Source organism: Lissotriton helveticus, chromosome 1_1 (assembly GCF_964261635.1).
Source record: "Lissotriton helveticus chromosome 1_1, aLisHel1.1, whole genome shotgun sequence".
Lineage (NCBI taxonomy): Eukaryota > Metazoa > Chordata > Amphibia > Caudata > Salamandridae > Lissotriton > Lissotriton helveticus.
Genome location: NC_136057.1, coordinates 1,857,198,793 through 1,857,222,684, shown reverse-complemented (window position 1 = coordinate 1,857,222,684; position 23,892 = coordinate 1,857,198,793). Strand labels below are relative to the sequence as shown.

The window sequence follows — 23,892 nt, the reverse complement described above, 5'->3', positions numbered from 1 at the left end:
TTGTCCAACACTGGCATGGATCACTACCCATCACTATCAGACAGACCTCGTTTGTTATAGCGGTCTGCATCTTGGTCCTAAAAGAGGTGCCTAATACCTTCGACAGATCATCTGATTCCCCAGACATGGGAAATCTTGTTTCCGTGTTAAGCAGTGAGCCCTATCCTTGCATGAATCGGACCTATTACAAGCCTCCTGTAATAGTGCATAGTTACCCTATGCGGCGTATCCGATCATGCACGACTCTGTAGCTTTTGAGGCTGGCGGATACCCTACAGCGAGCACCGAAGGCTCCCATATGTCACATGTTCACTCACCATGAACTGAGAACACTGGAGCAGTGCCATCCGGTGGCTAAAACGCGTGACATACTGCCGGACCCCCTGGCCCGATAAACCATGCTAAGCCACTCAGCCTCCGATGCTGAAGGGGCGACAATTGCAAAGAGTGTCCCGACGCTGTCGCGCGACGTCCGGAGCGGCAAAGAGGCCTACACAAAGGTGCCGTGGGGTCATATACCCTCCGAGGCTCCTCCTCGCCGCCCCGGACGTGCGTCAGCGGCCTACCTCCTACTGGGCGATACCTGCCCAGGCGAGGAGTGGCTGGCCACAAGGTGGGCGGGGGCAGCCCTCTGTGACTAGGAGCCCGCCCTCCTGATGGCCACTGCGTGGCCTCGGGCAAGCGCATAGTTCAGACTTCAATCAAGTCCTATCATTTGGCTCTGCAGTATCTCCTTAGTCCCTTTGTCACTGTCGCCTTTTCCTCTTTCTTTGCTGCTCCGGCAGCCGAGTCAAGGGCCCTGGCTTTTGGCCTGTTCTTTCTGTTTTTTCAATGTGTTTGACAAGTTCTTAAGATGTAAATTCGTGACTCATATATTTATTTATTGCCTAGCATTGTTTAATATTGTTAATTAAATCCTCCAAGGCTGCGGATATTCTAGTCGCTCCTCTGTGGCCACTTTGAATCTTCACAGCGCGCTGCAGCGCCCAGGGCCAGAGTGTGGTATGCCTTCTGACCACCTCGCCTGATGCATCTCGCTCCCCGTGCCGGCCCAGTCTGTCATGTCAGGGAAATCGGAATGTGGCTGGCCGGGTGCTTAGCTCTTCAGTTTAAATCTGCCCTATTTGCCTGGAGCAAGGCAGCCTATCTGGGTCAGTCTTCATTGAAGCACCCATCGCGCTTCATGTTCAGTCAGCAGAACACCGGCCCAGGTAAGTCTATTAACCTAGGATGACCAGGTGTCCCCGTTTTGCCAGGACGGTCCCAGTTTTTAACCAGCTGTCCCAGCAAATTTCAAGAAATGTAGCTCATGTCCCGGTTTTTAAAGAGGGTCGACTGAAAGCGGTGAGAGGTGTTTTTTTATGTTTTACAAAGCAGGGATAGTCAGCAGTTGTTTCAAGAAAGCAATTTAATTAACAGGCAAGCTACTGGGTTTAAAAATTGCATTTTATGTATGTTCTTACCGCCTGTTCTGTAATTCTCTGCTGAGGAGCGCTCTCATCGCTTGAAGTAAAATTTTAGTCCTTCTTCTATTTTTGTGAAATGTCCCCGTTTTTGGCTTTAACATTCTGGGCACCCTATTAATTAACCCCACAGTGCAAGAGGTGTGTGGTGTCCACAGGGTCTGGTACCCTTTATTTGGCCTCCTGGGCTGCTATCTCGGGCTGGGAGATCCCCACCCTTACAAACCCTATTCAGGGGCGGCTCTAGGCTCATAGCGGCCCTGGGCAGGGAGCTTAGGTCGGGGGCCCCCGGAGGAACGCAGTGAAGAGGGCCAGTGAAGAGGGGGGGGGGGAATCAGGGTGTTTGGAAGTGGAACGGAGCCGGAGGCCGCCAAATCCCTGCCAGGGGCTGCCACGCAAATATGTATCCATCCTCAGAGGATTATTATATTAAGGATATATATTGGCGTGGCGGCCACTGGGGTTTGGCGGCCCTGTGCAGGTGCACAGCTTGCACGTGCCTAAGGTTGCCCCTGCCCTCTTACATTAGCTGGGACCCCCAGGATGCTTTTGCTTTGTTCTGGACCTCTGATTACGATGAGTGACATAGAGGAGTCATATGTGGAGGAGGTTAGTGTTACCTACCCCCCCCCCCCATAGATGACCACTTCTGCGAAGTCTTGGACGCCTCTATTTCTGAGGTGGTTTTGCAGGCGGTTTCCCCCCGGGAGAAGACATTACTGCAGTACTCAAAGCACTGCTTCAGACTCCTCCCTTAGAGGGAAGACCTTTTGAGGCTTAGACCCCATGTACATCTGGGCAGGCCTGAACCACTAGCACCGCCCCCTAAGCGCAGAAGGGACACAGAACCAAGCGTCGACCTGAGCGCCTTTGACAAACGAACAGTCATTCCTGAAATAGTCTCAAGCCACCTCACTAGTGCCCCATCAGTCTGGTCCTTTAGGGCTCCAACTTCCGGGCCCCACCGCCCAACCCTCCCCCCTCCCTCCCCCCATGACTTGGATTCCCTCTCGGGCTCTGAGGTGGAGCAGGAGCCAAAGTCCGGTTCTTACCCATGGCGCCCTTCACCCTGTGACCCACAGCCAGGTACATCGCCAGGGGGTTTTACCCAGGTCCCTTGTGACAAGCTGGACCCAGACCCCTTGGTACACCCAGCTCTTCGGAGTGGACACCTGCAGACAAAGTCACAACTTATGTCGCCGTGTGGCTTTGCAAGCCTCTAGACAAGCAGGTCTGCAACCACATGAGAGTGCAATGCTCCTGCCCCTCCCTCAAAGTAGCTCCCCCCGTAATAGATAAACGCATGGACACGTTTCTCGGGAAATATGTACGGGATCCCAAGAGGGGATTGACAGGTCCTGCCGGGCTTGCCAGGACAAGCTGCTGGGCATCAAAGGCCGCTTGATCCACATACTGAACATGGCAGAGGATGCCAAGGTGTTTGGGTCATTGATCTCTCCCAAGGTGTTGTCAGGTTGGGCTCAGCAGGCCATAATCTTTCTGGGGACTGCAAACTGCGCCCTCTCCACAGAGAGGCGTAGGTCGCTCCTCATTAAGATTGACCCAGAGTTTGGGGAGTTGGCCACTTCTGAAGTAGATCATGTATCTCATAGGGGACTGTGGGGCTACCCCGTCATTCGAGAGCTGGGCAAATCTGTATAGACCATCAACTCACTAGACAAGGCTCAGAACGGCCATTAAACGCATCTTTATACCCTGGGTTTTTGCTGAGGCAGGTCGAAACGGGGTGCTCGGCCTGACACGCTCAACACGCAACCTCTGGCAGAGGATATCCCAATAGAAGAGGGCAGTACCAGGACCACTCCAGATTTGAGAATTTCTACCCATCCAAGGGTCACCCCTGTAACCAGGGCATGAGAGGAGGACACTGTGGTGGCAGAAATCATGGTTCCAATCAAGGTGAGTGTTCATCGGTTTCCTCTGCATTATCTGGGGGCAGGTTTCAGGGGTTCATCCACAACTTGATGTCCCTTACCTCCTACACATGGGTCTTCCAAACAGTAAGAGGATTCCACATAGAGTTTTACAGCTGCCCCATCCAGGAGAGACCTCCTATCCCTTTGATCTGCTCCTCCGTGCCTGCCGAGCTGGTGGACAAAGAGGTCACAGAACTTCTTTGCAAGGGGCTGATTGTCCATACGATCCTGTGTCCATTTTTTTTTTTAGAAGTCTCTTCGTGGTGGGCAAATGAGATGGCGGTCAACGGCCCGTTATCAGACTCTAAGAGTTCAACGAGTGGTTGGTTTACCGCCATTTCAAAATTGAAAGTATCCCTCTACTCTGTGACCTCCTTCACCCAACGACTGGATGGTGCATCTGGTCCTAAAGGACTCCTATCTGCCAATCTAACCGTCTTTGTGTCTTTCTCTCCCCTCCCTTCCCCCCAACTGTCGCTTCCTCCAGTTTCAATGGCGTGGGGACACATTCAAATTCACTCTGCTCTACTTTGATCTGTCCTCTATCCCTTGGTGCTTCAGCAAAATAATGTGCCCGGTAGTGGAAATTAGGAATTTAGGAGGGCTCGGGGCAGATCTCTGATAATCTACGTCAACAACATCCTCTTTATGACCAATACCCTCGAGCTCTGTCTATAGAACTTAAGACGGCGGTCTCTCTCCTGGAGTCACTAGGCTATTATCAATCAGGACAAGTCGATTCTTGTTCCCTCTCAATCTCTGGAGTTCCTGGGCTTTGTTGTGGACTCAGTCAGAGCCACCCTCAGCCTCCTTCCCGGAAATTGACCAGAATCCAGCGCAAGCTGCGTCACCTTGCGTCAAGACCCTCCACCTTGCGTCAAGACCCTCCACCTCCCTGAGACAGATTGCACGAGTTGTGGGGCTGCTGTCATCCTCTATACAGGCCATTGTTCCAGGCCCTCTTCATCATCGGGCCCTTCAGTGTCTGAAAGCCTCACACCTCAGGAAAGGCCTCACTTACTCCCAAGTTGTTCCCTTATCGGATGAGACTTGGGAGGAGATTCAGTGGTGGTTGGCTCAACTCCTAATAGCCCTGAGGAAACCATTCTGGGCAGTCTCTTCACTCACTATCACCAGATGGGTTTGATGGGCCATGCAAGAGGCTGGCATAGATACCAATTTTTTCGAAGCTCACTCTGTCAGAGGGGGTGTGGCATCAAAGGCGTTCTCCCTTGGAGCACGTTTAAAGGATATCCTCAATGCAGTGGAGTGCTCTTCAGACTCTACTTTTAAAAGGTTCTATTTCAAACCAGTCCAGACCTTGGCTTTGCTGGCTGTAGATAAACTTTAAACCAGCATAATCTTTGTCACCGGTCCTGACATACAATGTAAAATTTCCTAGCTATTGTAACGGAAACTTTCAATTCTATTAAGGACATGGAGGTGAGGATTAACCCACCTGGTTTAATTTACTCACACCCTGATATGGGATAACCATGTATGAGTAAGTATGCTTTACTCATTTGATACTGGTTCTGTATAACAATCAGCACTGTTGTGGATTCTCAAATGATTCACTCTCTAGACGTTAGCATATGTTGTTGTCTATAACCTTTTGCAGTAAGCTTATATCGTTTATAGTTTCATGCATCTCCATTCTTATTCCGTAGGATCTGAAGGGTCAAAACAGGATTAAGAAAGTCACTGCCCATCTGCAATCGCAGGAAGAAAGAGGAGGCGACAGTGACAAGGGACTATGGACATTCTGTGAAGCCAAATAATTGGACATTATTGAAGTTTGAACCATGACTTTTCCCCCAAGGGTTGTGGGAAAGGAAGTCTGTTATAGTGTTTTTTTCTTTCTAATGGCTGCTGTAATAAAAGTGGAGAAAGAACAGTATAATCCTCGCCTCTGTGTCCTTAATAGAATTGACACTCTCTGTTACGATTGCTAGGAAAAGTTCAATTGTAGCTCAGCACAGCGTTCTCAATACCTGATCTGGGGGCCCATCCCTATATCCCCCCATTCTCCTAGTGTCTTTGCCTGTCTTGTTTCCCACTGAGGCTACAGTGACCAACCTCTGCACCTGTCCCACTCTTAACTGATTATTTAGGAGCTGCTACTCCCAGATGTGTTATTTGCATGTTCTTGTTGAGCAGACTTGTCCAGGGAATAGGACACAGAAAGAGCAGGTTATGCCTCTGGAAAGTCCTGGAAACTCAGCCATTGAGTCTCTATCACTCACAAATCTCAGCTCCTAACACCAACTGTCCTGCTGCTCCTTCCTGGCTGTCAGAGTGCCTTGCACCCTTCACATCTGCCTCATGCGGACCTCTTGAGACAGAGTGCTGTCTCCCAAGGGATCACTGTCATGACGCACACTCCATGGCATCAGAATGCCATAACAGCAAATCCATAATCATGAACCCACCACAGAATCTTTTTTTAAATTAACATGTAACAACTTTGACAACTTATCCAAAACTGTGACGATCTGTGTGGTGAACATGATGTCTCCCCTCTTCTATCAAAACCCCTAACTCCTTTCATTTTGCTTTTCAAACCTCTAACCCGTAGACGAAGCTTAACCCTTTCTATTTCTGTAACTAGTTTATTTCCCTCACACTTCTCTAATGTTACTTTTGTCCCAGCCCAAACCTATTCTAATACTTTCCTTACCTTCCCAGTAGGCCTTAACTTAAAGTTAAGTTGCAACTTTTTTTTACAGTGTCTTCTATTGACTTTAATGGGGATGCAGGATTTTTGTACGTGTTTAATCATTTTGTTGTCTTGGTGTTCTACATAGTGTCACCTCCGCCATTCAGTTTTACTAATTTATCTCAACACTTTCACTTTTCAGTAATATACCACAAAAAATTGTGATCCTTGTATGTGGCTGATTCTTTCAAGTGCTACCCTGATACCATTTATTTTGCCTCTTGCCAGAGTAACTTCTGTTGATTTGTCATTGTAATGCTTAGTTCTTGTAAAATCGTTAAAAACAATTAATTGCTGATTTATACCTCAACCTTCAAGATGGTTTCCTCCTGCTTTTCCTTACTAGAACAGCTCAAAAAGTTAAGCCTTTCCAATTGTACATACTATTTTATTCCACAGGTCTTGGACGCATTCCAAACAAGGTTTTTTTGAGTTTGGTCTGGGAGGGCTTGATTTGTGGCAGCTTTTCAGAATAACTGGTGACTCTTTAAATGAGTGCCATTTAAATGTATTACATTTATGTGATTAGCCTGAAAATCTTGCATGGATCGTGCCCTCTGGATCTATTTTTTGATATCCCTAGCCTAAACGAAACTCTTTTGTAGAAAACTCTTATTTAAGGTAAACACTATGCCACTTCTTTCTTGACTTTTCTCTCTTACCTCTTCGTATTTAATTTCTTTCTTTCCTTTCAGTTAATGTCTCTTTAAGTTCCTGTGTTGCGGAGGCTATAGGCTTGGTACAAGCTTTACAGCCTGAACAGCAGCCACGGCCCGTGGAGGGAGTTTCGGTGGGGCAGAGAGGCGGGGCAGGGTGGGGGTGCGCTACGAAATTCGTTTTATTCATTAAATTGTTTACTTACCTCCAATTATCCATTCTCCGGTTTTTAGCACCCCCCACCCTGCCCCTCCCCCGCCCCGCCTTTCCACCCCACCGGAACTCCCTCCACGGGCCGTGGCTGCTGAACAGGGTCCTGAGTGGGCTTGGGAAAAACGTGTGGTATGTTAGTGTCTTCCAGTGGGGTTATTGTTTTGCATACATGCCTTAGCAAGGAAGAAACTTGTTCTAGAGTCATGCATATTTGGATAAAGCTGATAATTAAGCGCTTAAACTTGTTGTAAATGCTCTTCGCAGTGCTTGTATTGTGCCAAAGATAGCATCTCTCTGGACTTTATCTTGCCATCTATATGAGCAGGCTGTCTCACTTATCGTGAAGGGATTTCTTGAATAATCTTTTTCAATTATGATGACTTGGATTTATTCTAGGACTTTTTTTCAAGTCTTGGATTTTCTTTTGTTGCTTTATTCCACATTTTCTGTATCTCCCCAAAGCATATTCCTGGAGCTCACCCACCCTCAGCACCATCCTCGGCAACATCCTATCTTACTCAACCCTTATATTAAAAAATCTAAACAGGTGTTGCCCTGCTATCCTCTCCCATAACCCATAGCAACACTCCTGATTGCTCAGATTTAAAAGAAATCCAGACATCCTGTCAATCTGTCTCCCACCAGTATCTGCATCTTCTCCTACTACATTTTGGCCTTGTTCTCCACTCTCAATGGAAGAACTCTTTCAACTTGAGTTGTGGTCAAACAAGCTAGGTCTGATGCACCATCACATCCCCAAGTGGACCTTGGCACTTGCAGGCATGATAAACTCTGTTCCCACCACGAACTAGAGTAGAAAGACTGCTGGCCCACAGACAGATGGTGCCTTTAGATCACTCTCCTCTGTCTCCTTCCTTGTGGATACGAACTGAACCTGAACACTGAACATAACACTCTGGACAGACACTTCTCTTGCAGGGTTATAAGGCTCTCAGTAGACAGACAGGATTCTAAGCACTTCAAGGCAGATATTTAGCACCTCCAGCAAGATAATTGAAAGAAACACGTTAGTTATAGATTCCGTACTTTAGAATTACCTCCAGGCGTCAGACTGGATCCAGAAAGTTTTTTCGTCAACAGTACTCTGCGCGTCGGAAGGTGGCGGCGGTCAGCTCTGCGTCCATCGTCGGCATCATGGTCGCCGGGATGATGTAGAGGCAGCTACTTAGACGCCACCCCGCGCGCTGACGTCAGTTCTTTCTTTTTCCACACCAGCCAGTGCAGATCTGGGAAGAGTGGTACCGTAGTCATTTTTTGACTTAAGTTTTTCCCGACTTTTGTCGACTTCTTGTGTCGAGTCTCCTACTCCGAACAGGTCCACGAAGGATGCCCATCTTCAAGGCCTGCGGTTCCTGTACCCGACTGATGTTGGTGACAGATCCGCACCGCGTGTGCCTCTTTTGCCTGGAGCACGACCACGACCCCAAGACGTGCTGCGACTGTCGGTTGATGGCGCCGAAGACTTTGCGGGAGCAGTCCCAAAAGCTCCTTGAAAGCTGACAGGCGGCTCTGCACCGTTTGAAGTCCTGGTCTAGAGGGAGGTCCGGTATGAAGTTTTCGAAGTCTTCGCACTTGGGGTCTGGTAAGTCGAAGCATAAGAATATGTTGAAGAAGCATCGTCGCTCTTCGACTTCTCCTCGTCGGTCGGCCGATCCGAGTGTGCCACTCCTGCGGCTCCGCGCACGGAGCCAGACGGGTCGACTCCGAGCTTCCATCCCTTTCCGGGACCGACCCCCGCCCAGCTTTGTACTTTCTACGAGGCGATGCATGCCATCTTTGGGCGTACCGACCCCGCCGGCACGCCATCAGGCCCCGGAGACTCAGTTGGGGGGCCTAGGTCTTCGCTGCCGGCGGCTCCGGCCTTAGTGCCACAGGCCCCCCTTGGACCCAGGCCTGGATCCAGATCGGCGCCGGTAGACCTCGTTGCACCTCCACTGGTGCCGCCCCTAATGGCACCATTCTACGTTCGGTGCCGGTCGGCTCCCCGGCCTCCTTCCCGACGTGGTCACGAAGCCGGACTGGTGTCGTCCAACCCCGGATTTGGCATCGGGTGGGGGTTTTGTGCCCCTGTTCACTCCTGGGGTCCCTTTTCAACAACAGTGGCACCCAGAGGATGATGAAGAGGACTGGGGGGGGGGTCAGGTGACCCTCTAACTGACCAGTTAGATACAGAACAGGACTGGAGAGAGGAACTGGGGGATGCCAGTGGTCTTGACACCCCTCCTGACCGTGGAATGTTGTCTTCTCCTACCGTGGCTACGGAGGAGAGAGCGTCATATGCAGTGGTGTTGCGTAGGGTGGTCGAGGCTCTCAACCTTGAGCTTCCTATGGTGGCGGTTAGGACTAACCTCCTGACAGAGGTGCTTCAACCTGGTGCGAGATCTTCGGAGCCCCTGCTGCTGTTTAATGAGGCCCTTACAGACATCCTTTTGGGCACGTGGTCCAGGCCCAACACGGGGGCTCCCGTGGACAGGATGATACCCCGACGCCACCACCTGGCTCTGGGCGACCCAACTTTCCTCTCCCAACACCCCACCCCAGAGAGCTTGGTTGTTCAAGCTTCCACCTCCAAAAGCGCCTTCCCTACCGCTCCACCGAAAAGAGAATCTAAGAAGCTCGACCACCTTGGCAAGAAATGTTTCTCTTCCACCAACTTAGGACTGAGGTCTGTAAACACTTCATGTCTCTTGAGCCGTTATTCGCACTCAGTGTGGGATAGTGTGGCGCAAGTGTCCGGAGGAGGCCTGGGCACTGCTCTCTCAGGCTGTTGCCGCCGGGAGAGATGCAGCAAAGTTTACAATCCATTGTGGGCTGGACACCGCCAACTCTCTGGACAGGACCATTTCAACGTCGGTAGCGCTTCGTCGCTACGCCTGGATGAGGTCCGCTGGATTTTCAGGGGATGTCCAGAACACCATGATGGACATGCCCTTTGATGGCGGTCGCCTTTTTGGCGACAAAGCAGACAATGCCCTAGAGCTCTTCAAAGACTCACGGGCTATAGCCAAGTTCTTGGGCCTCTCCACCCGTCCGGTGTAGTCTGCTTTTTGCCCCTTTCGTGGCTACGGAAGGGGTGCCCCGCTACGTCCCATCCAGGGCCACAGGCCGCAGCAAGTTACCCAACCTTCGCGTGGCCGGGGACGTGGAAAGAACCAGCATGGTTCTGGGGGCCAGCGAGCGGGCCAGTCCACCAACACCCCCTCTGCAGCAGCCTCTAAACCCTCCTAGTCCAACCTTTCAGGCCCATCAAATGCCGATGGGCGGCAGGATTCGCTATCACCTCCCCCACTGGTGCACCATCACATCGAACAGGTGGGTTTTGCAAATAGTCCAAAGGGGCTACTCTCCCTTCTTCGAGAATACCCCTCCAGCCATGTCACCCAGATACCACCACATGTCGAAGGATCATCTAGCCCTTCTCCAGCAAGAAGTTACGTCTCTCTTGGCTAAGGGAGCCATCGAGGGCTTTCCTGTCCCAGATGTAGGTCGTGGTTGTTACTCCCACTTCTTTCTGGACCCCAAGAAGGACCAGGACCTTCTTCCTATCTTGGATCTCAGGGACGTTAATCACTTCCTCCGGAAGGAGTAGTTCAAGATGTTGACGCTTGCTCAAGTCTTGTATGCCCTCAACCAGCAAAACTGGATGCTAGCGTTGGACTTGCAGGATGCTTATTTTCACATCCCCGGGCTCACCCGAGGCAGTCGTCTCCCACCTCCAGACTACGGCCGACCTCCTACATTTGATGGGGTTCTCCATCAATGTGCCAAAGTTGCACCTGATTCTCTCTCAGAAGCTCCTCTTCAGCGGAGCAGTTCTGGACACAACGCGGTTTCGAGTCTATCCTCCCGAACAGCAAGTCCTGGATATTCGGGCTATGATTCCGATCTTTCAGCCTCTATCCCGGGTTTCGGTCAGAATGACCCTGAGGCAGCTGGGCCTCATGGCCTCCTGCATCCTGCTGGTCGATCATGCCAGGTGGCATTTGCGGGCTCTAAAATGGGACCTGAAGTTCCAGTGGGTGCGGCACCAGGGGCATCTGTCCGATTACGTTCAGATCTTGGAGGACACTGTCCGATAACTGCAGTGGTGGCTTACGAACCAGGATTGGGTCAATGGCAGATCCTTCTCCCTTCCCCAACCAGACCGAACTGTGGTGATCGACGCATCCCTTGTGGGATGGGGCGGCCACATGGGAGAGGCGGAGATCAGAGGCCTCTGGTCTCCGACGGAGTCCGGGCTTCACATCAACCTTCTGGAGCTCCGGGCGATTCATCTTGCACTGACGGCATTCCTTCCCTCTGTCCAGGGAAGAGTAGTGCAGGTGTTCACGGACAACACCACCGCCATGTGGTATTTCAACAAATAGGGCGGGTGGGGTCGTAGACCCTATGTCAGGAGGCCCTCAGCCTTTGGACATGGCTGGAACATCAGGGCATTTCCTTGGTGGTTCAACACCTGGCCGGTTCTCTGAACACCAGCGTCGACGAACTCAGCCGCAGGTGCATGATGGATCACGAATGGCGCCTTCACTCAGAGGTGGTGCAAGGTCTCTTTCTACAGTGGGGAGAGTCATGGTTAGATCTATTCACCACTGAAGAGAACGAGCAATGTCAGCAATTCTGAGCAATGGAATTTCCAAGGCGGCACTCGCTCGGCGACGCTTTTCGTCGCAATTGGAATTGCGGTCACTTGTTTGCCTTTCCACCTATACCACTTCTGCCCAGAGTGCTGAAGAAGATCAGGCGCGACCGGGCCCTAGTCATTCTTGTGGCTCCGGATTGGGCACGAAGAGTCTGGTATCCTGAGCTGCTCAACATGGCCATCGATCCTGTGATCAGACTGCCTCCTCGGGGGGATCTTCTGTCGCAGCAGCAGGGAACGGTTCTCCACCCGAACCTATCCAGTCTCCACCTCCTTGCGTGGAGATTGAGCAGTGGCAGCTGACATCTTTCAACCTGCCTCCTGAAGTCTGTGATGTAATCTTGGCAGACAGGCGTCCCTCCACTAAGACGGTATACACCTGTAGGTGGAACAAATTTGTGGCATGGTGCACAGCAAAGGCCGTGGATCCCCTTTCTGCCCCTCTTTCTGAAGTTCTCTTGTTTCTTCTCTCTTTAGCCCAGCAGGGCTCACTCTGGGCAATATCAAGGGCTATCTTTCAGCCATCTCTGCGTTCCTTCGGTTGCCAGACCAGCCTTCTCTTTTCAAGTCCCCAGTGACACAAACCAATGACAAATATGGGCAGGGAGTGGGCGGGGCTTCCATTCCCTACTCCTCTACATAAGTCTCACAGAGCAGCGCATGTGCGCTGGCTCTAGGCTCGATCTAAAAAGCTGTAATGCAAGAAACCTAATGTGCTATGTGCCATCTTGTTCCTTCATTGTGCCAAATGTTTAGATTTCTGTTGAATAAGGCAGTGTTGGAGCTGTACAAATATCATTTTACATAGTGTATCTTGCACATGAACGTATATATTATTTTGTAAATAAAATGAAAAAGCAGGAAACTGGCCCAGTCATCCTTGAGCATGTTGATTCTGGTGACTGCAGGAAAAATAAAGAGATTTATTTGTCTCAATGTTAATTGAATCAGCACAGGCTGTGTATTTGGTGGATGAAATCGAAAACAACAGTCTCAGGAAAGGATAAGAGATTCTTTTTCCATAGAGGGCAAATTGCTGGCAGTAGTGTTTTAAAGCATTTTCATATCTGTGGTAGTTAAAAAGAATACATTTGAGTAACCATAATGAACCTTGTGCACTTACATTTTATTTCTGTTCCTGTCACTGAGCACTTTCTACTATTTGTCATCCCTTTAGGTCGTTTCGTCTGTATACAATGATGGAGGGGGATATTTTGCAAACACAGCGACTGGATGCCAAGCAGGTACCCAATTCGGACGGTGGCTATGTGTGGCATGTCACAGACATGGTGCGACTACAGCGTTTCCTGTGCTTTGGCTCAGAGGGAGGTACTTATTACACGGAAGAGAAAAAACTTGGCTATGAGAATGCTGAGGCCCTTATTCACTTAATTGACGCTGGCAGGGGCTCGGAAGCTGTCCAGGAGATAAAGGCCTTCAGCCAAGAGGGTAGGGCGGCAAAACAGGAGCCCACACTTTTCGCTCTCGCCCTTTGCTCGCAGTGTTCGGACGTAAAGACAAAACAGGCTGCTTTTAAGGCTGTGCCGGACGTGTGTCGAATTCCTACCCACCTCTTTACATTCCTCCAGTTTAAGAAGGACCTGAAGGAGGGCATGAAGTGTGGCATGTGGGGTCGCGCATTGAGAAAGGCTGTTGCTGATTGGTATACCACCAAGGACGGCATGACTGTGGCTTATGCAGTCACCAAATACAAACAAAGGAATGGCTGGTCACACAAGGATCTCTTTAGATTGTCACACCTAAAACCAGGCAACAAAGGTAAAGATTTCAGTTTTCTCAGTTCTGTTTGAAAACATTAAATGTGCTAGTGTAATCCTTAAGAGAAATACAGATATGTTCGTCCAACAGTAGCAACATATTCCTGATGTCCAAACGATTTATTTGTTAGTTATATATAATGCAACCTAGACCTCTAGAAGCATCAGAGCGTTATAGAGGAGAGCAGGAAATCAGGAAACATATATTTCGATGGTGAAATGGAAATGGGAAAAGCACCTACAAAATTAGATCTGGTAGAGACTTACCCCCAGATGCATCAAGCCCAGATTCTGCGAATTCTAAATTGTGAAAAATACCGAATCGCAAATTAGAATTCGCAGAATGGGATGCACCAATGAAAGCCAACCAAAAAAGCGATTCGCAGTCGCCCGCAATCGCCGATTGCGAATTCCGCTATATCCTACAAAAATTGCAGAATCTCCGGTTTCCCATGTTGAAATTGCGATTTCGCAATTACCGAAATCGCAGATCGCAAAAACGGAAAGTCGCATTTCGAGCACAATGATGACATCACAACCAGGAAGTAGGCAGTTCCCTCACTCATTCTGAACACAGAGCTTGAGAGTGGAAGAAGCACAGCACAGAGCTCCATCAGACACACCCTGCAGTCCCACAACAGGACACACATCCAGAACCAGAATGTCCCAGGAAGCAGTGCACCTGGCAGAAAAAGAAAAAGAAAATGTTCTGAACAGGAGCTGGAGTTCCTCATCGAGGGTGTAAGCAGGGACCATGATAGGCTCTTTGGGAATCAATCCTGGAAGGTCCCTGAAGCAGACAAGAGGCGCATTTGGCAGCGCATCAGGGCTAAGGTCAACTCTGTCAGAGTGGCCAGGCGCTCTATTGATGAGCTAAAGAAGAGGTGGTACGACCTCAGAGGCCGTGCCAAAGAGCGCATTGCAGAGAGGCTGGGGGAGCAACATGCGACGGGAGGAGGAAACCCCACAGTTGCGCCCAACACACCACTTGAAGACCTGCTGGAGGAGACCATCAACCTACAGCCTGCGTGGGGGTCACCCAGCTGGACACCTCCCGACCCACCCAACAATCCAAAGGTAAGAGCCATGCAACTGTGACCCCGTCCCCTAACAATGCCATGCCCCATCTGATAACCACAGTGATGCAGGCCATGCACATCAGAAACACCATATTGCATTGTGGGACCTGTAGTGTGATAATAGTTTCCTGATAGCCACACACAGCCAGACCTGTCAAGTGAAACATGTCCCTAAAGCCAGTCAGGGAATGCAAGCCTGCATGCATGTCGCAACATCCCATGTGCAAGATTCATATCATTAATCATGCACCCATTTACATCACAGGTGCTGCTGAACCACAGAGCACAGACAGCGAGGCTCTCCAAATTGAGGAGAACACAGAGGACACCGAGGGAGAGAGCCATCCTGCCCCACGACCTGGACCTTCAGACACACCTGCACCAGTACCACCACCTCCCCATGCAAACAGGGCCACCCCTGCAGCCACAGGAGGAAAGCAACCACCCCATGCGTCACACATGGCAGTGGAACAGGCCACACCACCACCCAGGAGACGGACACGGCGCACAGCCACTGTGCGGTCGCAGTCAAGTGGCCGGATGAGGCAGCAGGGCAACGTGGCAACACGGGCTGACCGGGGTCAACATGATCAGGAACAAGGGCTTGGCATCGAACGCCGGATGCTAGCTGTCCACCAAAAGCAGGCACGGCACATGACAGCCATGCAGCTGCAGCTTTACAAGACAGCGCGCAATGTGAGCCAGCTCACCGAAAGCATGCAGGTGTTAACGACTGCAGTGAGGGAGAACAGCCAGATCATGGTGTCACAGCAGGACATCAGCCGCCGCCGCCACCGCCAGCTGCTGACCCGCCTATCGGCATACACCAGGTCAAACCACCTGATCGGGAATGCTACTTCCCAACTATCACGCCAGTCCCTGGCAATGCAATGCCAGATGGTGCAATGCTGCCAGGATGTTGCTAGGGCGTTGGAACAGGTCACAACCGCTGTCCAGAACCAGCAGGTATGTGGCCATGCCCATGCAAGGGGGGGATGATGCCAGTGAGGGCACCTCCAGTCTGAGCATCCTGTCCCTGCCGGTGGTACAAGAACAACGCCGCAGTACCAGGCCCACTGCAGCATCAAGGCCCGATACTGGCGAGGTGGATGTGGAGAGGCGACAGGGCGCGTCCGGCCGGAGGCGCTAGTGATTTACTGACTATTAGCAGCAGTGCAATGCTGAAGTACAAAGCAGGCCTGCTTCCCAATCATGGGGCTGTATGACTTAATACAGTTTTCATGTTTTGTGAACCAAAAAATGTAAAAGAAAGATCCTGTTTACATTATAATAAGAATTTATTTCAAACGCAAATCCTACTCATGTCATTATTTCATTTAGCATGCATGAGTGCAGTGTTGTGTGAGGGGTATGGGAGCACTAAAAATAATTCAGTGTGATGTTGTTGCGGCGCCTGTGTCCTTCAGCAGGATTCTCCCCACGTGCATGACGCACATGTCGAGGTGGGCGGTTGTCCCCCTCCGACTCACTGCCAGAGATCTCCACAGGTATCCTCCGCTTGATAGCAATATTGTGGAGTATGGCACACACGGCCACGATGCGGCAGCGGACCTCAGGCTGGTAGTTGAGGGCACCACCAGTCTTATGTAGGATGCGGAATCGGCTCTTTAACATCCCAAATGTCCGTTCAATGACATTCCTGGTGCGAATGTGCGCTGCATTGTAACGCCGTTCCTGTGGTGAGGCAGGGTTGAGGTATGGGGTGAGGAGGTACTCACGGAGGCCATAGGCGCTGTCACCTGAAGGAAAGGAGCAGAGGGTCAGTGCCTGTCATGCGCAGCTACATGGGCTTGACGTACTGTATGTGGACATGTGTACTTACCTAAGAGGTGTCCTTCGCCAAAGTCACCCCTGGCCAAGCGGGTGTGTATGCCGCTGTGCCTGAATATGAAAGAATCATGCGTGCTCCCCGGGTATTGGGCCACTATGTCGGTGATGATTGTCTTTGCATTGCAGACCATCTGGATGTTGAGTGAGTGGTAGGACTTGCGGTTCTGGTACATGTATTCTGTTTCAGTGGGTGGGCAGATGTGGATGTGGGTACAGTTAATGCACCCAATTACATGGGGGAATTGCGCAATGTTGTAGAATTGAAGCTTTTTTTTATTTAAGTCCTGTTGGGTGGTTGGGAAGGTTATGTAATGGTGTATCCGGGTCAGCATGGCGTCCAGGAAACTGTAGGCAGCGGGACAGTGTGCTCTGGGAGATCCCCCCTGCAACTGCAACTATCCCCTGGAAGCTTCCGGAGGCCAGGAGGTGCAGGCAGCACAGGACCTGGACATGGGTGGGCACCGCATTGATCCTCCTTGTTGGGTGCTGCATCAGGGGGTCAAGGTCTCGCATGAGCTTAGTTATCATTGCCCCATTCAGCCTGTATTTTGAGTAGATCTCCTCTTCAGTCTGGTCCAGGAGTGTGATCCGCAGCCGGAAGATGCGCTCCTGGATCCTGCGTCGGTTCCGGGCTGCAGCCTGGAGCCTTCGCCACCTTACCACAATGTAGAGTCCTGGCATTGTGAATGTCCTCATGCTCCTACTGTGTCTCCTTAAGTGTGTTTGTTTTGCCCCGCACCTGTATCTTGTTAGGATTATTATTATTTTTTTTCCCAATTGAACTTTATGGTTACCACCTGGTTTGAGTTCTCCTTAAATTGCGCCTCGATAATAGCGATTTTTTTTTTCTCACAAATTGCGATTATTGATGAATTTGCCTTGCGATTATTTTGCGAGTTCGCAAATGATTTCGCAGAATCAGTGGAACATCGCTATTAGAGAATCGCAAAGGGGGTTCCACGTTGATTCTGAGAATTTAATTGCGAACTTGCAAAATATTTTTAGCGAATTCGCAATTTGGTTGTTTTACTTTCATGAATTGCGGTAACAGAAATTGTGATCCCAATAGCTGTTTCGCAACTATTGCGATCGCAATTTTGGTTGATGAATCTATGCACAAAAGCCCCAGATTCCTTACCTTAGAATATTCCCCATTCATCAGACTGGATCCGGAAGATTTTTGAGCAGTACCGCTATTCCGCTTCGGCAGCATCTGTACAGGAAGTTACGTGTGCGCTACCTGCATTGGCGCCACCCCTGTGATCTGACGTCCATTCCTCTCTTTCTGCACCAAATAGCGCTGATCCTGTCTGAACTACTCCTCTGTCACTTTTTGACTGGCTTTTTTCAACATTTTATAGAACATTTTTAAGAAATGTTCTCCTGGGGTGGGGTATGTCACCCAAGAAACCGGCTGGCTTTAAACCATGCAGGACTGTCACAAGCAAATGTTGGTGATGGACCCACACTTGGTGTGTTTATAGTGCTTGGAGCGTGACCATGAATCTAAGACCTGCGAAGATTGGCACACAAAGCATCTGAAGGCATTGAGGGAGCTCTTTCTGAATCTCCTCACCACCTGACATTGGTCGACTCAGTGACGCTCAAGGTCCCAATTGAGTGGAAGTGTTTGTTGTATTGCTGAAAACTTAACATCACACATAAAGACGACACATTTAAATGTAGAAGTTTTTCTGTATACTGAAAAACACCAAACATAAATACCTTTTATACACATCTAGTTGCTCCAAATAAATATAGGAAGGGGCGCTCAGGAAAGAAGTGTTCGTGAATGTAGTACTTTAGACGAGATAAGAAAGCGGAAACAGACCAATTGTATATATCATCCTATTTATGCAATAGCCTGGTTGTGTATACTTCCTTGCCAGTCGAACGCAATAAATCTACTTAGACTCTAACAAGTCTCGACTGATGCATATGAACAAGGGAGTGCCCCAGGGATCGCACCTGAGCCCAACTCTGTTTAACATCTATGTAGCCCCGTTAGCCGAAATCGTGAGAGCCTGTGGTGTGGAGATCGTGTCATATGCTGACAATACTAAAACAAATTGCTAATTGCATGAGGGAAATTGCTGCTTGAATGAGTAACAACTGTCTCCAATTAAACAGCGACAAGACAGAGATCATTCTATTTGGTAAAGCGACTGAGATATAGTCAGCTGATTGGTAGCCTTCAAAACTTGGTCCCACTCCCTCTCCTAAACAGGTAGATCAAGTTAATGCCACCTGTGGCCTCTACTTTGCCACCATGAGGCTCTTAAAAAAAGCTCTCCTGTGGCTTCCAGACACTGCCAGGAAGACTCTTTTCCTGGCCCTTATCACTAGCCGCCTTGACTATGGGAAAACTTTGTTGACATTAGTAAATGACACCTTGCTGTCCAAACTGCAGGTGGTACAGAATACCTCTGCACGACTAATATGTAATCTTACTTCTCGTTCACCCTCCTCCCCGACTTTCAGGAAGCTTCACTGGCTGCAGATTAAAAAGTGTCATTCCCAAACTATGCTGTCTGACACTTAAGGCACTCCACAAGTCTCATCCAACATATCTGTCCACTCAACTATATCCATACCTGCCTCCTACATGTGTAAGATCTTCAGATAAGGCACTTCTTGTAATTCCACACATCCGTACCTTAAGATATGGGGCAGATCTTTCTCTTACACAGCCCCTTATCACTGGAACAAATTTCCTCTTAGTCTTCGCTCTTGCTCAGACTTCACCTCCTTTAAGCCGGGTTTGAAGACTTGGCTGTTTTAGAATGTTTTATCCTCTTTTGAGCAGCACAAAATACTCCTCCAGGAGTGAATTGTGCGCAACACTAAATGTCCAAATAATAATACTTATTATCCTGCATACGAACAGTCTCATCTAGGTAATCATGTTTCGGCCCGGCAGGTTGTGGGGGGGTGAGGGGCACTCTAAGCCTCAAAAGCGGGTCTTCTTCAGGACTGGATACCCTTTAGCAATGGGGAGCAACCTGGAAACCTCTTCCTGTGTCAAGAATTTAAATGTAATCAATAAAAGAGTGTAGGAAGGTAGGATCCTTCTGCATGTGTACCCCCACTTTTTGTTTGGTGCTAACCTGGTTTCTGACTAGTCTGACTGGGATCCTGCTAATCAGGACCCCAGTCTATTTGCTTTCTCCCTAAACTGTTGTGTTATGTACTTAGGCACACTCCAGATAGGATACTGGAGTACCCTTGCCAGTCCCTAGTATATGGTACCCATGTACCCAGGGTATAGGTACCCCAGAGGTCTCCAATGGGCTGAAACATGTATTATGCAACCCATGAGAGGCCATGCAGAAATGGAACTACAGGCCTGCCATTGCAGCCTGTGTAAGTTGGTGCATGCTCCACTTACTAAAGATATAGGTTTACTATATCTAAGGGTCACTGCACTTAAAACCTGTAAGTCACCCTTCTAGCAGGCCTTCACAATCCTGAGGGCAAGGTGCTTGGTTCTAAGTGAGAGGGTGCCCCTGCATGAGCAGGACACCCCTGCAACCTATGGAGTCCATTCTCCCGGGTTGTCAGTGAAGCAGCCATATACTAATATCGAGGGGCATTACGTGACGCGTGATGATCATCTAGAAAACGGCTGCAATTAACCCCATCGTGTTTGGTGTCAAACTTGTTAGAATCATACCCCCACACCAGTAACCGGTGTGGGAGGTATGATTCCACCCACCAGGAAGGCCCTTTCTGGGGCTCTGAGTGTTCCCAGTACCAGCCTTCTAGCTCCAGACAGCACAAAATGGTTGCTGCCGACCAGAGACACATTTCTGCCCTCCTGCTGCTCAGCCAAGCTTCTGCAGGGGAAGGCAGAACAATAGGCATCCTGTCACAGGGAGTTGTGATCCCCTCCCGGACAGGATTTAGTGTATTAGGACTGGGTGGGTGTGCTTGCCAGCGCCTGGAAGTCTGCATGAGGGGCACATTTGGTGTTCCTGTTCATAGTCAAGTTCAGACCAGTCCTGGGAGCCGCAGGCTCCATCCCTGGCGCGAAACCGGACGAAGGACATGGGAGTAACCTCCCCCCTGTCCAGACCCTTCCCTGAGAGGGCCCCCTGAATCTTTCTAACCCTCTCCCGTGGATACTTAAGGGCTTACCTAGCTGTAGGACCTTAGATCCATTGTGAACAAGATTCAGAATTGAAACCACTGCACTTCTACCGTCTGGGCACACTGGACTTCGATTGGCCCAGACTACGTCTCCCTTCCAGTCTGCTGCATCGTCTGTGCCTGTGCATCTTCCAGGAACCTTCCAAGGTCTGTGAAGCATCAAGGACAACCGAAGTATTCTCCCTTGGAGTCACAGAGTTACTCCCCTGTGTTTGCAGGCACTGCAACAAATATGACCGGTCTACAGATCCCGAGCTCCTCCGTACTCCATGGGCTCTGCAACTCAGGTGGTGGTTTTCCTCATACCCCGAGGCCTGCTCTCCCCTCTGACCAAGTTTGAGGCCAGCAGCTTGTTTGTTTGCAGCCAACCGAAGGGGCACCCAGGTCCTAGATGGGGACAGGAGTGACTAATCCTCATACAAGACACACCTGAGTCAGCGAAGGGGGGAAAAGTACTAGCCAAGAAAAATTGGTGAAGGAAGATACTCTGTCCTGACGTGGAAAGTCAATGGGCTAGGAAGCAAGGTCAAGAGGGGGTTGTAGATCAGATATCTTAAAAGACTGAAGCCTGATATTGCCCTGCTTCAAGAGAGACACCTGATTGGCATGCACTGTGCTTTCCTGGGGAGGGGGGCACATACCACACTAGCACATGCAGGATGCTCATCTGGGTCGAGGAAAGTCGCCATCCTAATAAAGAAAACAACGCCCTTTCAAACCAATAGAACTTGGACGGACCTGAATGGTACCGTTGTTGCGGAGCAGAGGACCTGGGAAGGAGAGAATTAACCCTGATTAATGTCTGTGCCCTTCCATGACTACAAAACCAGACACTAGATAAAATAGCTGGAATATTACTGGAGTCCGGACCTTCCACACAGGAAGTGTACATGCACAAATAGACCACTCACATGTAAGCACAGGCACACGCACACTCGAGATTCCCCTGGCCGAATGTTTGAACACTCTGGGTCTAACCGATCACTGGCACCAACAACACCCACTTGAGAGTGTCTACTCCTTATACTCGGGCGCCCACAGAGTCTTCTCCAGGCTGGCCTACTTCTTTGCACAAGCAGGAGAGGTGGCAGAAATGGAGAGAGTAGCGTACCTTGCAAGGGGCTTATCCGATCTCTCACCCCTTTGGTTAATGGTGGAATTAACTGACCCTGCATAAAGCAATGATTGAACGGGACCCCGCACCCATATAACACAGTTCAGTCCGTTTTTGCGTCCTCCTCACCTTGGGCGCCTGGCTGGGTCTCTCTGTGAGTACCTTTTTTCTTATACTTGTCTTGAGCCAAGCAACCTCTCTGGTGTTCACCACTCACATTGACAGTCCATTGGCCCCATCCAGGTGTTCCACATTACATGGTCCTGATGAGACCCTTTCATTGCCCTTGGGGTCGAAACATATTCGACTCACACTGCAAATGAACCGCTTTTTCAGCCTTGAGCCTTGAACAAGCCCACCTACACATTATATCTTATCGAGTATATTGAATTGGGGTAGTTTTATATAAATAGAAACCTTTTTAAATGTCACCCACTGTCACCTCCTTTCTCTGGGTTCTACTTCACTTGAGACACTAAGCACACTGTCTGTCCGTCTTCTATGATGCAAATAGTATCACTTCAGTAAAAGTATTTTTGACAAATCAATAGTGTGTATGATTTTGATTCGTTTTCTGACATTCACTTGCCACAAGTATATGCCATTGAGCATCCTTATTATCAAGTATTATGTACATAGTACACAGGAACCGCTGATCCTGGTTATTCATTAGATACCCTGGTTCCGTGTGAGAAGGGTAACCCTTATTTTGGATACACTGGTCCCACCCAGGGCATTCACTCTTTTGGGGACCGCAGCTGGAGCCTCAAGGGCCTCACTGTCCCTGAGCCGGCATTGCTTTGACAGAGCGGGAGCTGCTAACATGCAGCTCCCTCTCTGTAAAATCAATTGTGCTCTGCTTTCAGCAAGCGAGAGCATTTCCATTGCACTCACATGCTGAAAGCAAGCACAGTTTGCTATGGCTTGGTGGGAGCAGTAAAGTTCCAGTCAAGCCATAGCAAATTGCTATGTCCCAGGTTGGGCACCGCTGGACATAGCAGGAGCCGGCAGTCCCCAGGACCATATATGGCTCCAGGAGGGGGGCTGCGCTGACCCCCTCCTTTGAAAGAATTGCCCTGCAGAGGTGGGGCTCCCTGGAGCTGCGGGGGGGGGGGTTCACTTACCTGCGCATTCTTCGATCTTGGATCTTAAAGCCTCGGGGAGCTGGCAGTCCCGGGCCTGGGGGGGGGGGTCTAAGAGGCTCCCCATTAATAAATAAATAAGCCTTGGGGAGGTGGTGGTCCCCAGGGCAGTGGGGAGGCGCATTTTTTGTAAAAGAAGAAAGAAGCCCCAGGGAGGTGGTGGTCCCTAGGGCACCAAAGAGCCCTGGGGGGGGCTGCGCCCCTCCTCCTTTATTACAATGCTCTCGAGAGGCCAATTAGTAATGAAGCGCAGGCCCCGCGCTTCCTTTTTTTTTTACATTTTGCCATGGATCAGCAGGTCCACTTGCAAATTTGCGGCAAAATTGAATTTAAAAAAACGCTTTTAACGCCCAGCAGGGTCCCTGAGGGACACCCCTCCCCACCATGTCTGGGGTGTCAGGGTATTCCTTCCCTGCACCCTTTTCTTTATTTTTTACATTATTTGTGGGACTCTGCTTTAAGCCGAGTTCCAAGACGGCTGCCAACACTTCCTGATTGAAGTGTTGGCAGCCAGTCAAATTTCAGTAGGATCGGTGAGTCCACTACAAGGATCCGCGCCCCCAGATATCTATATTTTTTAAGCTTAAATATCTCAAAAACTACTGAACGGATTTACACCAAATCACAAAAAGCAATCTTTGTGGCCCAACATCTAGGTTTCTGCCAAATGTAGTGTAATTCCGTTCAGAGGTTCGGGCTGTAGTCGTGTTAAAAATCCCTATGGGAAAATGTATGGGGAAAACGTGTTTTGGAACCCCCCTTTTTTCTTGTCCCCCACTTGACAGATCACCCCAAAACTTTCAACACAGCAGCTGATCCGACCAGCAAAATAGATTCGTCAAGCAGCGCCAAAGTTATTAGTAAAACAAAAAACATTTTTCCTATGAGTGGAGGGGAGGGTGTGTGTGTGTGCGCATGCGTGTGTTTGTGTGTGTAAGTGCGTGTGTGTGTGTGAAGTATGGCATGTATCTATGTTAGCTTCCTCTCTCGAATCTTTCTGTTTGCCATGTTCGGATTCTGTATACCCTCCTATTATGCAGTAAATGGTTTTGTTGCTCTGTCCGTGTCTGAAGGAGTAGGTGGGCTTGTAGGGCACACACTGGTCTTGAGATGGTTCTCTATGCAGA

General features: G+C 49.7%; 1 protein-coding gene across 5 annotated transcripts in view; it reads left to right on the top strand.

The window, feature by feature from the left end:
- The window catches only part of RO60 (Ro60, Y RNA binding protein), a 306,652-nt gene that overhangs the window by 43,976 nt on the left and 238,784 nt on the right, over positions 1 to 23,892 (top strand). For 3 of the 5 annotated variants that reach the window (XM_078641476.1, XM_078641479.1, XM_078641486.1), the window contains exon 2: positions 12,830 to 13,431. The exons of the other annotated variants lie outside the window; for them this stretch is intronic. In XM_078641476.1, coding sequence (XP_078497602.1) covers positions 12,849 to 13,431 — 583 coding nt within the window. In that variant the 5' untranslated portion in view covers positions 12,830 to 12,848. The remainder of the gene's footprint in view (positions 1 to 12,829; positions 13,432 to 23,892) is intronic. 5 annotated transcript variants of the gene reach the window in all.